Here is a 13,241-nt window from a genome sequence, read left to right as displayed (position 1 = left end):
AGGTTATAGTATAGGCTCAAGGGGAGGAGAGAGTTGGTTACTTCTGTCTCCCGGGGTGAAGAGAGGAAAAGATGGTTAGAGAAAGGACTCAGCAGATTTGGGGAGGGTTGAGGTGTGGGTGGTTATCTGGTAAGTGAAGATGGAGTTGCAGGTGCTGAATCCCAGAATAGCATTCAGGAAGACTTGAAGCATACTAGGTAACGCCTCTATCTCAATATTGATACTGGCAAATTTAGCTGATTTCTTCTTTGGCTTGCAGGATTTTGTGAATCCCCTTCTTAAACACCTTTTTCTCTTGTGTCACACAGAGTGTCTAAAACCCAACTAAGCAGATGCAAGGTACACTTAGGATCAATCTATTACATAAATATTAGATGCTGGTGTGCTCTGTTTTGTGCTACCTGTGCTCCCTCTATACTGAAAAATGGCTTTGCATTAAATAAATTGTATAGACTCCCTGTGGAGGCCCGTTTTCTAATGCCCTCTTTGTTCCTGAGAGAAGTGCCATGAACAAAACTGTTGTGAAAAAATGTCCCTCTAGCTCTTCTTTAGGGCACTGTGTGGGGCTTCACTCACATGAATCCCGTTAACCTTCAGTGCACCTTCAGCGTTTGGAGCTATCACAGTAATGGTTGCTGTAGACCGTAACTCTCCTAGGACCTGGGCTCTCGTATACCCAGTTAGAAGTCGTTACAGGTTGTGCTTAGGCCATGGCCAGCTTTTTGTCCTTTAGCAGGTACCAGCAGATGCGCTATTTGGTGATACAGTGGCTGGGAAAAGAGCTGTCTTTGATTTCTTCAGTATGCCTCATTTCCCCACGTGAAGAATTCTTAGCTTGGTACAAAAATTTCCTGGAGCCAAGCAAGTAGGGCATAATTTGTGGGAGACTGCCTGCCTGCCTGCCTGAAGTACGGGACGCAACTCTGGGGGCTGGATTTCCTTGCCCGTGTGTGCAGCCCCGCTGCAGCCCGTCAGCAGCTCCCCGGTTGTTGTCAGCGCTTCGCGAGCGCGCCAGCCGTGGCACCGCGGGTGTGACGGCGGCGGCAGCAGCTGCCGTCGCCGGGAAGCGGCTCTGGGCGCTCTCCTGGCTTTGCGCTTGCTTTTCAGCGATGCTGATTACCTACAGCATGAGGTACAGGGAGCACATCTTTGAATCTGGTCAGGAGCCCCCTGCGTGGATTGAAATTGGAGAGAAGCAAACTGCTTGGGGGGTGGAGAGGGGGGAATTACTTTAAAGCCCCTCTGATCCAGAAAACATCTGCATGAGAGCACAAGGGTGGACAGACATAAAAAAGCCCAGAATATACTTCTTTCAGATGGGCAGTTAGAAAGAAAATGTCTCATTTAAAAGGCAGATGGCTTAAAAAAAAAAGTACTAAAAATGATGAACCCAAAATAGGGAGAATTTTCAAGATCATCTGCTGCATTTATTGATTTATACTGAGATGAAAATTTTAATTTAAGTTAAAATTATCTTTAACTAATTTACTAGTTTAGTTGCAATTTAATTCTCTGTTTCCACTGAGGTGTGGTTTTTGGGGTTTTTTTTGGTGGGGGGGTTTGGCCTGTTAAATTTTGTAGAGTTTCTCTTGGAAGCTAATGGTAGATGGGGCTGGATGGGGGGTGAAGAGTCAAATCTTCCTAGATTTGAACCCTGGGACTTTCTGAGCCTTTGGGAGTTTTTTTTAAGCCTTGCCCAGGCAGAGGCAATTTGAGCAACTATTCCTTGAAGCAGGAGTCAGAAATACATTTTCTCTTCTGTGTTTTTCTTTTCTTTTTTTTTAATTTATTTTTTTTCTACTACAGAAATTCCCAACAGTCCTATTTGGGGGGCTCCAGAAAGGGGTAAGCAAAAGCCTTTGATCACAGTGAATCATTTCGAGAAGAATATTTTAAAAAATATTTTTGTTTTTTTGTTTTTTTCTAATTTGATAGCAACTGTTTTTCCAATAATGACCCCATTTTTTAATGACATCTTTCTTCTTTCTCGCTTTGATCGTCCTGTTCAGTATGTACTGGTGTTAAGGGAAGGCAAATGCCTGCAGTTCCCGGGGCTGCCTGTGGCACGTTTTCGTAAACAATGTGTACGTCTGTGTGATATTTATTCTCATCAATTGTCCTGTATTTAAGCTGATAATTGGAGGGAAGGCCCTCTGGATGGGTGTCATCGTGGATGTGGATTGTGGCTGTTATCTGGCCCGCGTATTCCTTCTTTCTTTGAAAGATGACATTGTACTCATGCTTTGCTACTGCACTTCAACACTAAATGTGTAGGCTTTTTTCAAAACAGGAGCTTTAAGGTTGAAGTTGTCAGTTTAATAGATCCTTTTCTCTAAGGTCATGGCTTGGCCCATTTTGTGTTTATCTTTTTCTTTATAGGTTCCCTGTCTCTGACCTTGGTGCCCTGCCCAAGCCCGTTAATTAATTTAAACATCTCCCATGACAGAGAAACAAAAAGTAAATGTTGTGAACAACAGTTGTCTATCTCTGTTCAAAGAGTGGCTGTGGAGTATTGCTCAATTAAAGTAAATTCTGCTGAATTTAATGGTTGTTCTTGCATCATCTTTTCGTAAAGGTGTGCAGACTCCCGGCACCCGTGGCGAGTAACGCGGCCGGGGGCGCAGGCTGGCACGCGGCTGCCCTGCGGCTTCCAGAGCTCCGCGGCGCTTCCGCGAGCCGCATTGGTGGGCTTACTGGGTCCCCCATGAGCATCTGGGAGAAAGCCCCCAGGCTGCCCGCGGGCTCGGCTCTCCCATCCGCACGGAGACTCGGTGCGCGCGGTGCTCAGGGTTGCTCTTGCTGGCGAGTTGCATCGGTGGATGGCTGCAGCAGGAGGGCCACGGAGCTGGCTCTGGAGTGGTCACGCTGATGCTTAGGGACACTCGGTGCGCCAGCTAGCAATGTCCTTCGGTGTCACCTTGCTCTCTGGCCTTTTAGCTCAGCTTGCTCAAAGGAGACCAAAGCACATGCAGAAAGCCCTTGGTACACGCTTGTGGTTAGCAAGTTCAGGCTCTTAATGTGGTAGAGTGTTTCATTGGTCTTTTCTCGGCTAAGGCATCCGTGGAGACATCGTCTTCACCCTTGCACTCCCTCAACAGGGCCTAGGCCAGCCAGAGTGCCTTTCTGAGGCAGTCACTGGGGGCTACCAAGAAAGGCTACTGGCATGTACCACAGCTGCTTTCCCTGCAGGTTGTATCACTGCCTTTCTCCTTCGCCATAGAAAGATGACTTGTGCACAGGACCGTGTCCCACCTCGCAAAATGCCATAACCTTTCTGTTAGGAAAACGAGGACCTAGCTCCCCCTGACTTCGGCTGTCTCCTAAACCACTGATAAGTGTGCTGTACAGAGAATCACGAAGACCTGGCCCTGAAAGCTGATGGTGGCAACTTTCCGACATGCCCCTCTTTCATCTCTTCCAGCAGCTGTGGCATGGCAGCTGCCCCCCGTGACGCCGTGAAACCTGCCTGGGGAGCAGTGGCCTGCTCTGTTCTTGGCCATGGCTCACCCTGGTGGTTCGAGGTCGACCAGATTGTTTGGCTTCTTCTCGTTAGCCCTCAACAGTGGGAAAAGCACTTCCAACCGCATGTCAGTCTTTTCCTCTGTCAGCTGGTGCTTTTCTAGCTTTTTCTGAGGGAGAAAAAAAAAAGAGAGGACAATGTGCCATTTTGTCTCCCTGATTTGACAGTGTTTCAATGGTAGAGTTACAGGTACGAGCCACTCATCTCCTAAAGATTGCCCTGGGATGCCACCTGACCCCTGAAGATAGCGACTGGCATTTCTGAAGAGGCCTTGCTGCAAAACCAGCTCACCGTAAAACGCAGAATTTGAAAATTCAACGGAATATAATGCCCAGATTTTTCAGGACCGCAATGATGCAGCTCACCTCAAGCATTCTTCCCAACTTATGAAGTAGGCAATATTGTACATTGGCTGGATTTACTTAGGATGTTGGGTTGGAAAGTACATTGTTCCAGCAGAGGAATAGTGCAAGATAAATAGGCAAAGGGCTACATCTCTTTTGCCAAATGAAAACCTGAAAAGAGTCAATCCAAATGTACAGTTGTCTGTCAGCAGTTTTTCCAGCTGCACAGGAATGGGTTTATCTGTTATCTCCCAACACGTCACCTACCTGCTGCAGAAAGCACGGGTCTCGGCGATACTCAGTTAAGCCCTGTAGGGAAACACGGGCTTTTTACTGGTGATCTACATGATGTGATTTCACCCAGAAGAAATCTGCTACGAATGTGGGAAAATTATATAATTGGGAAAGGCATCACCAAACAACAAAGTCATTCAAGAGATTATCTAAATTGGGGAGGCAAAAATATTCTTGATTAGTTTCTGAGACCTGGGAAATGCAACTCAAGGAACTTGCAAAATGTAAAACTCTAAATAATCACAAAACCCTAAAACTATTGTGTTACATGGACTTTTTTCTGAATTTCCCTTTAAATAGCCTGTGTTCCTATAGCGGCATTCATGCAGCCAGGAACTGTAGGGTCAGGGTCTCTAGAAAAAGCTGATGGACGCTGCACGCTGGTGAACTAATGCTGAAAGCCCGTCTGTGGGAGTTAAGAAAGCTACATAATTGACTGATGGTGCATAGGGCCAGCACAGTAATTTTTCTAACATTAGAATTTGCTTCTAGCTAAGTAGCTGTCCTTCCTTTAAGCTTGGACTGGAAGACAGAGAACCAGGAAAATATGTAGCTAAGTGTTTAATGAAAAGCACTGGAACTGCTTCTAATGGCTGTCAGCTTATCACTGTATGCTCATCACTTTAGCTGTCCTCAAATGTAACTTCCTTTAAAAAATAAAATAACTGTCTCAGAGGAAGTTTGATCAGGCTGAATTAACAACTGGAAGGCACTGCGAGATCCTTCATGGAAAATGCTAAGAAGTAGCGATTCAAAGCTATGCTATTTCTGGTGCATGCAGGTGCAGAGAACAGATTTCCATAGAAAGACATATTTCTTCAGATAGTCGGTGTGTACTTTCAAGCCCTGGTGCACCTGTTTCCTTAAAACGATTGCATTTATGCTTGCAAATCTGCGTGTACTTGTGCAAAGGAATAACATAGGTATGTAGGCTTTCACCTATGAAGTAATCGACATTCGTTTTGGCTGAACATGTATTTTCTGGAGCACCGACCTACACCTGAGCTTATATTCACGCGGATATCGTGGAGCTCACGGTGCGACGATGTGTTCTCAGTTACTCAGGGGACAGCGCGCTTTCTTGGGCTGGGGCCGCGTTCAGCCTAGCTACACCTCTTTGCAAATACGGTCCATGAAGGGCAGGCCTCCGGCACCGCTTTCTCTTTTTTTATTTTATTTTATTTTTTTTTAGAAGGAACATACTGCTTTTATTTTCTGCCAAGAGAAACTTCTGAGCGCAGTGAAATGGTTACCGGAAAACAAAATGATAACTTTTCAACTTACTGAATGCCTTTTTTTGTCTATAGAAAAATTTTGTCGTGTCCAAATGTTCACGCAGTCCTGAGTATTTGAAGCAGCCCACAGCGCAAATTAGATGCAGTGTTTATAAATTGTTATAGTGCCTGAATGCATATATTGTTTTTCCCTTTAAAATGACCTTTGCGTAATTTGTGTCATTTATCTAGCTTGGAAAAAATTACGTACTCTGCCCATTTTGGAATTAATCAGAATCACCTGTGTATAAACTGTAGCAATGCATCCCTAACAGGGGCTGGGGGTCATAACCATTCTTTAATAGCTCTTCTGCCAAGATGTTTATGAATGGAAAAAATACATTTTAAGCAAGCTAATAATAGGTGATTTTTTTTTAATTTAATTTTATTTTTTTTTACAAAGCTCTTTGTCTTGTGCATCAGCCAGTGAAATGCATTTTGGTTGCATATGTGACTATGCTTTGTAAACAGGTCCGTTTCAAGCCAGTGGAGGGGGTAGAAACATTTTATTTGGCATCTGAACGCCCAGTTATCACTGGTTTGGAATTTTGACTATCTACATACAAACAATGGTGTGAATTTTCACAGCATGAAATTAATCACATTGACTGTTAAAAAAATAAAAGATTAATTGTTTTTATGTAGTGTTGTATCGTTTATTGTGGTAGCTGTTAAAAATAGATAACCAGAGGCTAATAGATGTTAATGGTCCCTTTCACTATTAAAAAATCAATGTTTCTTGGATACAGAATATCTTAATATGTTCTTTTTGCTTAAAAGTGTTTAATTGGAAAATAACCAAACAATTTTTCAAGTCTGCGATCACAAGTCATTTTTGTTTTACCAGCTCTTGAATTTTCATGTCAAGTTTGATAAATATTTCCTGTGTAAACTAAGCACATGCTTGAAGAAAGGAGGAGGTTGAAAAACATGTTACTTCTTGTCTTCTAATAATGGAAACAGATATTCAGTAGTTGTTGTTTATGTAAAATATTATTTTGCATGTGTTTATGTAAAAATTTTGAGAAGGCCACATCATCCAGGTTAAGTAACCTTTCCACAACTTTTGTGTATGTCTTTCAAACTTGCTGGAGAGCAGTTAGATTTTCAAATGTAAGTAATTAAAACCGTAAGCTATTGAGTTATTGACCAATACTGCACTATTAATCAAGCTAAAAAATTCTACAGTCAGTGTTCAGTGCTCTGAAGCACTGTAAAATAATAGTATTTGTGAGCAGCGATGCAAGTAGCCACAATTAAGCAGCTCACTTGACAAATGAGATAGTTGGCTTTATTTTGCACTTAATTGAATTGTTGTACATGCTCGGTCACCATTGTCTCCTTCTCTTTAGTTTGGGTTTCTAGCCATTTAAACGTACATGTTTCTTAAAGGGAGAGCAATTAGGTTGGTGTTGGCCATTGCTTCTAGAAACGCAGACATCGAGAGTTCTTCTAAACAGTGGGCAGTGTAAAAAAACTATTAATATCCTTCCAGAAAAATTCTTATTTTTCTTAACAAAAGGTCTCATGAACGCTCTGGTAGGACTCTGCCACTACCTTAAGTCAAATGCGGTAAGGAAAAAAACCTGCAGTATGTTGGTATTAAATCTCTTTTATAAAGCAGAAATGTATATTCATGGTTTCTTCAACTTTACCACTTTTTGGTTAGTCACGATATTTGTGTTTTGGCCACAGTCTTGTCTCCTCTTGCTCTCTCGCATCCTTTTCTTTCTGTGTTTCCAGTGTGTTTGTTATGATTCTGAATTTGTAGTATCGCAATCTTTGTTTGTTTGTTTTTAATTAACTGTGAAGACAGGAAAACTAAAGTATGGGTTTCATTTCAGGGTCACAAAAAAGGCATTTTCAGTCTGGAGTGGAGAAACCTGTTAATTCAGTGCAAATATTTTCACTAGCAGTAAGCAAATAGAAAAAATAATAATAAACATGGTGGTCATTTTTTTCCAGTGTCTCTCCTTGCAAAAGATGATCTTAAAAGAAAAGAAAGAAAAAGAGAGAGCAAGCCTAACCCTGTCCAAAGCAACACGAAAAACTTTATTGCGAGCAGTCACCAGTCCGTGTGGCATTTACTTGGAACAGTTAGGCACACGCTTGCGGGCAAGACTGTGGCTGGCGCCAACAGATGGAGGCTTCCTTGAGGCTGTTAACTCAAATGAGGGAGGGGCTTTTTGCGAGTAAGAAGTGCCAGGTTGAATTCAGGAGACACAAGCAAGGAATATGATGGGTAGTGCGGGTTTGTTAGCTTGCCGAATTTTTTTTTCTTTTCCGAATGCCCCGGATTGTGGCGCACAGGCTCTCGGGTAATTCCGGCATAAGGACTTCACGTTTGCTCAGAAGGTCCTGCAGTGTCGCTGTGGGTCTCCCAGAAAAGTCCTGGGAAGATTAGACGTGGTTTCCCACTTACCACGGTGGAAAGCCCTGACGGCGCGGTGTTTCTGTGTCCCGTTGCAGGCCCTATCAGTGCGGCCACTGCTCCCAGTCCTTCTCGCAGCCGTCGGAGCTGAGGAACCACGTGGTCACGCACTCCAGCGACAGGCCCTTCAAGTGCGGCTACTGCGGTCGTGCCTTTGCCGGTGCTACGACGCTCAACAATCACATCCGGACGCACACTGGGGAAAAGCCCTTCAAGTAAGTACTTGAAGCCGGCAGCGTTTGCCAGGAGCGTGAGCCGAGAGGGGAAACGCGCAGCTGCTGTTCGCTATTCAGTGGTCCCTACCAGCGCAAAGGAGAGGTTCCCGTGAAAGGCAAGGTCAGAGCACCAGACAAATTCATTAGTGGTGTGACTAAAATCAGAATTAAACAGGGCTTGTTTTCACATACCTCGCATGCCCAGAGCAATTTCCTGCCCTCTGATGAGAACTTGATTGTTTTAATTAAATGACAGGTAAGCTACCGTCAGGGAACCGTAGCTGGAAATACACTCGAGGTTGGGACAGGCTGCGCTGTAAAAAGATTAATATGATTCTTTGATGTCAATATGCTGAGGTAGATGAAGCTTCACGTAACAGCTAATTTGGACCTGGTTAAATATACGCATCTTTTTTTTAGTCTCAGAACTGCTGCCTAAAAAATACAACTCTGCCTTGTGGCATCGGTCTGGTAAGCTCATAATAATAAATTGCAAATGTTCAGCTGTCCAAATGATTAAAAAAAGAAATATGTCTCCTGGTCAAGATGTTTTTTAATTAAACAGACTCTGCTGACTTTTGCAGTTTCTATTTATTGAAAATAAAGCCAAGCACACAGTTCAGTCTCAGAAACTTTCTCTCCTCTCTTGTCACCTCCAGCCATAGCACAGCTGAACAGGTAGATTTTACTTCAAGTTGTGCAAGACTCTGCCTGCCCAACAGAAGATGTGCTCAGAGGCAGAACGCGTTTTTTCCACATTCGTGTCTGTGCCTTTGCTAACTGACAAACACAGATTCGCATGTATATTGTACCTGGAACCAATCCCACTCCGGAAGAAAAATAATGTAACAAAATCTAGCTCTTTCAGAAACCACCTGATGTCCCTAGGAGGAAAGGGAATAAGGGTTGCAGAAGCTGTGCGTCTTTCCCTGTTCACCGGAGGACAGTGTGTCCTCAGTCTACTTTTCTGTGTTTGTCTTCCTAGGCTCCTCTTGCCTCCCTGTGGCTCCTCTTGCCTCTATGTCTGGTTAATGTAAGAGAGCTGAGCCCTGGGGCTGTCAGGACCCCTCCCTCGGTACAAGTGCAGCAGAGATACCACTAGAGATGCTTTGCCTCCATATATGGCTGAAAGGACGCGTGGCCTCCATACATGTGTCTGCTGGGGGCAGGAGGACGGAGCCAGCCACCAAACGCTGCATATCCTGTGCAGGAGAGTTTGCATACCAGAAACCATGGCCAGGGTAGCGTTGTAGGTGGCGAAGCATGGAAACGCAGAGCGTCTCAGTGGCTCCACCAGGGCCAGTCTGGTGCATGCTGAGAGCCCGTAGAAAGTGAAGCCAAAAATAGTGTAAGCAATCAGATTGATTTTATCTAGTTGCTGTGTAAATAGATTTTAGTAATTAATGGAAGAGGTTTCTAGGTCAAAATGGAAAATAGATTTCTTTTAATGTTAAGGTGTTACTTATGTGTAACCTTGTTGACTCCACTTAATTTTTTTCCTTAACATCCTGTTTTTGTCATGTTTCCAATAGATCTGCTATTTTGCCCCATTTAGAGTCATTATTTTTCCCCTTTGGTTTGGTAATTTTTTCCACTTCTCCAAAATGGTCTTGACTACAGCACAATTTCATTTGCAAAAGAAAGGGTTTAATGTATATACTACAATTAACCAGTGCTCTGGGATTTGTTTGTTTTTTGCTGCTTATACAAAAGTATTTCTGTATTCCAGAGTGTGTACCTGCGCTTTCTGCAAGGTGTAGTGCAGAAAAACAAAAAAAAATGCATGCTTTGTATTGCTTCTTTATCATGTATGGCAGAATTTATCATTCTCGTAGGGTTTTATTTAGTTCCTTCCTCAAATACAAGAAGCAACAGTTCCAGTTGCTCTCTGGAAGACTCAGTGAGGTCTTTGGAGGAGGCCGACTCGTAATTTCACATGGAGCTAAAACTGGAGCTGCAGTTCTTGCTGGCCCTGCTAGTCAGATAAGGAGACACATATGCCCTGATCCTGCTGGCTATTCCAGAAGGCAGAGCTGCCTTAGGGGCAGACAACTTATCCAGAAATCGATCACCCACTTTGCTGGAGCAAAACGAAGATAGCTGCAGCTCATCTTGATGTCTCATCACCATTTAGATCCGCCTTTGAAAAGGAGGGGTCCAAGACCTGATGCTATGTAAGCTAAGAAAAATACAGCAGTAATTTCCAGGAAAAAAGAACCATAAGCAGGACAAATAATATTTTTGTGGCTTGATGGTGCAGTTTAGATTTGAAATGTATGTTTGCAAAGGGGTTTTGAGTGTATGCTTACTTAAAAAGTGCAAAACCGAAAAGTCCATTGAGATAAATCTTCTGTAGCTCAAGAAGGTCTATATTTCTGGCAATGTACATACTTCTGTTGAATAATATTTTTACTGCTAACAGGAGAGACCCTGTAAAAGTGCTTGGAAAGTGTAGAACTATTTAAATTCTAGCTAAGTTATATAGGCATCATCTTAAAGATATTACTGAGTTCAATTTCACAGATGAAAATGCGCACTCAACTGGACAGTTCACTTGTATAAACTCTGAATTTCTCATTAATACCTCATTAATTTCTAATGCCGTAAGTCAGTCATGCTCATATGTGGTATTTGGACAAATTGTGGTGTGCGTGGATTAAGCAGGCAACATCAAACACTAAGTGTATATTTGTGTGCATATTATTTTCAGAAGGTGGTTTTAGAATTGGTGAAAACGTGGTGAAAGGAGTCTAAAGCATTTCAAATTAGTTGTTATTTAAGAGGAAATCTGTGATTGGTTAAAAGGCTTCTTATGTGAGAAAGCCTTTCTTTAGAGGTCTTAGGTAACTTTGGGTGTATGGTGGAAGACTTTTCTATTTGCTTTTCCTTAAAGATAACGATGCTAAGTGAGGTTATCTGTAGTCAAAGCTTTAGCTACATTGCCTGGACTGCAGGTCCGGTTGGAAGGGATTTCTTTTCATGTCATCACAAGCTATCAAGTCAGCCTCACCATTGTAATGGTTTTGTGTATTCTTATCTTACTGCAGTCTCCACTATGGCTGCTAGTCTGGGAACAAAGCTCTCGAGCAAGTTAAAAGGTAGGAGAAAATGGAAAACTGGTGGCTATTGCCATTTTCTTAAATTCTTCTCCTGCAATCTTTCCTATTTCAGCAAAATTAGAGGCTAGTTAAAGGAACTAATATCACTGCTTGCAGAATCAGGGCTATGCAAACATCTAATTTTCAGTGGCCAGCCCCCCCAAAAAAAAAAAAAAAAAAAAAAAAAGAGGAGAAAAGATTCTTTGGGATTGAGATAAGCCAAGTGTTTTTTCATTTTTCTTACTGAAATGCAAAGCCGAGGAGCATTCATTTCAGGTCGAATATAGACATTGTACCTGCAGTGGCATCTCAGCTTTGTTCTGAATTTTTTTTTAACCTTTTCAGATTAGGTTAAAATTTAATGTTAAATGTAATATTGAATGAATTCTTAAAACTTTTATTTTCAAAATATGAAACAAAAATACTTCTTCCCTTAAATGGGCCCTAAATGTTTTCTTCAGCTGAAGCCATTCACTGAAGTTGACATAAACTTGGTAATTAAACCGGTCCTGATTATAATCCTTAATGTCAGTATTTTGAAGGCACCATGAAGCAAACAAGCAGACGGATGACTATGAGGGCTATCCAACCAAACTATGCTTCAGAAAACCCAACAAAAACACTGCTGTCAATGTTGTTAGTGAAATTCAGAAACACAAAAGTTGCCCTTTGTTTACCTCCCCTCCAACCATGCAAATCACATAGAGAAATCTAGTTGTAGAAGTAGGTCTTGCGTATGATGGGGCTGAATGTTGTAGTACAACATTGCTTCTTACAATTAAAATGAAGGGACACTTTATAAAAAAGATGAGAAGGATACAGATTTCAGTGATGGCATCTAACTTACCGAGGATTCTTAAATTGCTTAAATTGAATCTATATTGTGTCCAAAGGCTGTTCAAATTACTGTCAAATACCATCGGATGGCATAAGTGGAAATTAAGTAGTATCTCAGCCAGTAGGAAGCAATATTGCTGATACTTGCATCTACAGTTGAGGCTTATCCAAAAATTTGTCCCAAGTCTAATAGCAAGGCTTTGGTTGAGTCCCAAGTGTTTACTTAGTGAGTGATCGCAGGAGAGAGAGACTATTTTTCCTTCTTCATTGTTTTGGCTATTATTAAACCTTCCAACACATTATAAGCTACACGTGTTTAATATATAAACGCACGCACGTGTGCTCAGCAGGCTCACAGATGTGGGTAACCAGAACAGTTATTCTGCTATAATGGGTTGGGAAGGATGGTTGTTACAGAGAAAGTCTGCAGCATTCACGTTTACAATGAGACGTTACACTGACTGCTGTGACGCTGTTACCTTCACCTTTCCCATCAGTTCATATCTGGCAACAGCTTCTTTGGGCCAAACTGAAAAGAGGAATCGGGGGCCTAACACAGGTGCCTTTCTGTAATCCAGGTACTATAATACCATATATCCAAAACCATAATGCAGCAAATGCCACCAACACTTTATCAAAGTGCCTAGAAAACACTAGGCACCTTGGATACTATCTGAGGGTTACGTAGGGGCATTAGGTGCCTTGTCAAAGGCTTTATTCTGACTATTGCCCAAGGGCTGCATAGTACAGACAGCCCAGCTGAACCAGCAGCTGGGCTTAGCACCCACGTCCCTCCTGTCCAAAGGGCAGATGCTTTTAGCAAGAAATTAATTCTTTGCTCTCTCTCTAGCAGTATGATACAGCCTTCTTTTGTGCATCTCTATGAGAGTGTCCCAGAGTAGACCGTAGCTCAGAAGGCAGAGCACTCTCCAGGGAGAAGAAGCTAGTGGCTGAAAGGTGGGAAATGTCATTTAAAAGGAGTACAGTGAGCCTTGCTCCAGTCTTTGGAGAGCAGTGCAAGGTGCTGAGTGGCGCTGAGTCCCAGGCAAGCTCCAGAAAGGGTAAAGAGATCTGCCCAGCATCATGGCCAGCTTATACAAGTACCTGTAAGTGTTTTGATCACCTTATAGGCTTTCTCTGATTCCCATATGGCCCCTGAATCTCCTGACTGGGCATATGCCACTTCTCGGGCCAGACGCTTAGATTGATCCTAATTCTTCTGCAATAT

At 42.6% G+C, this 13,241-nt stretch overlaps 1 protein-coding gene across 2 annotated transcripts in view; it reads left to right on the top strand.

Annotated features, from left to right (window-relative positions):
• The window catches only part of LOC112992354 (putative histone-lysine N-methyltransferase PRDM6), a 79,368-nt gene that overhangs the window by 60,270 nt on the left and 5,857 nt on the right, over positions 1–13,241 (top strand). For both annotated transcript variants that reach the window (XM_064500082.1, XM_026115340.2), the window contains exon 7: positions 7,902–8,078. In XM_064500082.1, the coding sequence (XP_064356152.1) occupies positions 7,902–8,078 (177 nt within the window). The remainder of the gene's footprint in view (positions 1–7,901; positions 8,079–13,241) is intronic.

This window comes from Dromaius novaehollandiae, chromosome W (genome assembly GCF_036370855.1).
Source record: "Dromaius novaehollandiae isolate bDroNov1 chromosome W, bDroNov1.hap1, whole genome shotgun sequence".
Taxonomy (NCBI): Eukaryota; Metazoa; Chordata; class Aves; order Casuariiformes; family Dromaiidae; genus Dromaius; species Dromaius novaehollandiae.
The sequence above is the reverse complement of the archived record's forward strand: the minus strand, read 5'-3'. Positions and strand labels throughout refer to the sequence as shown.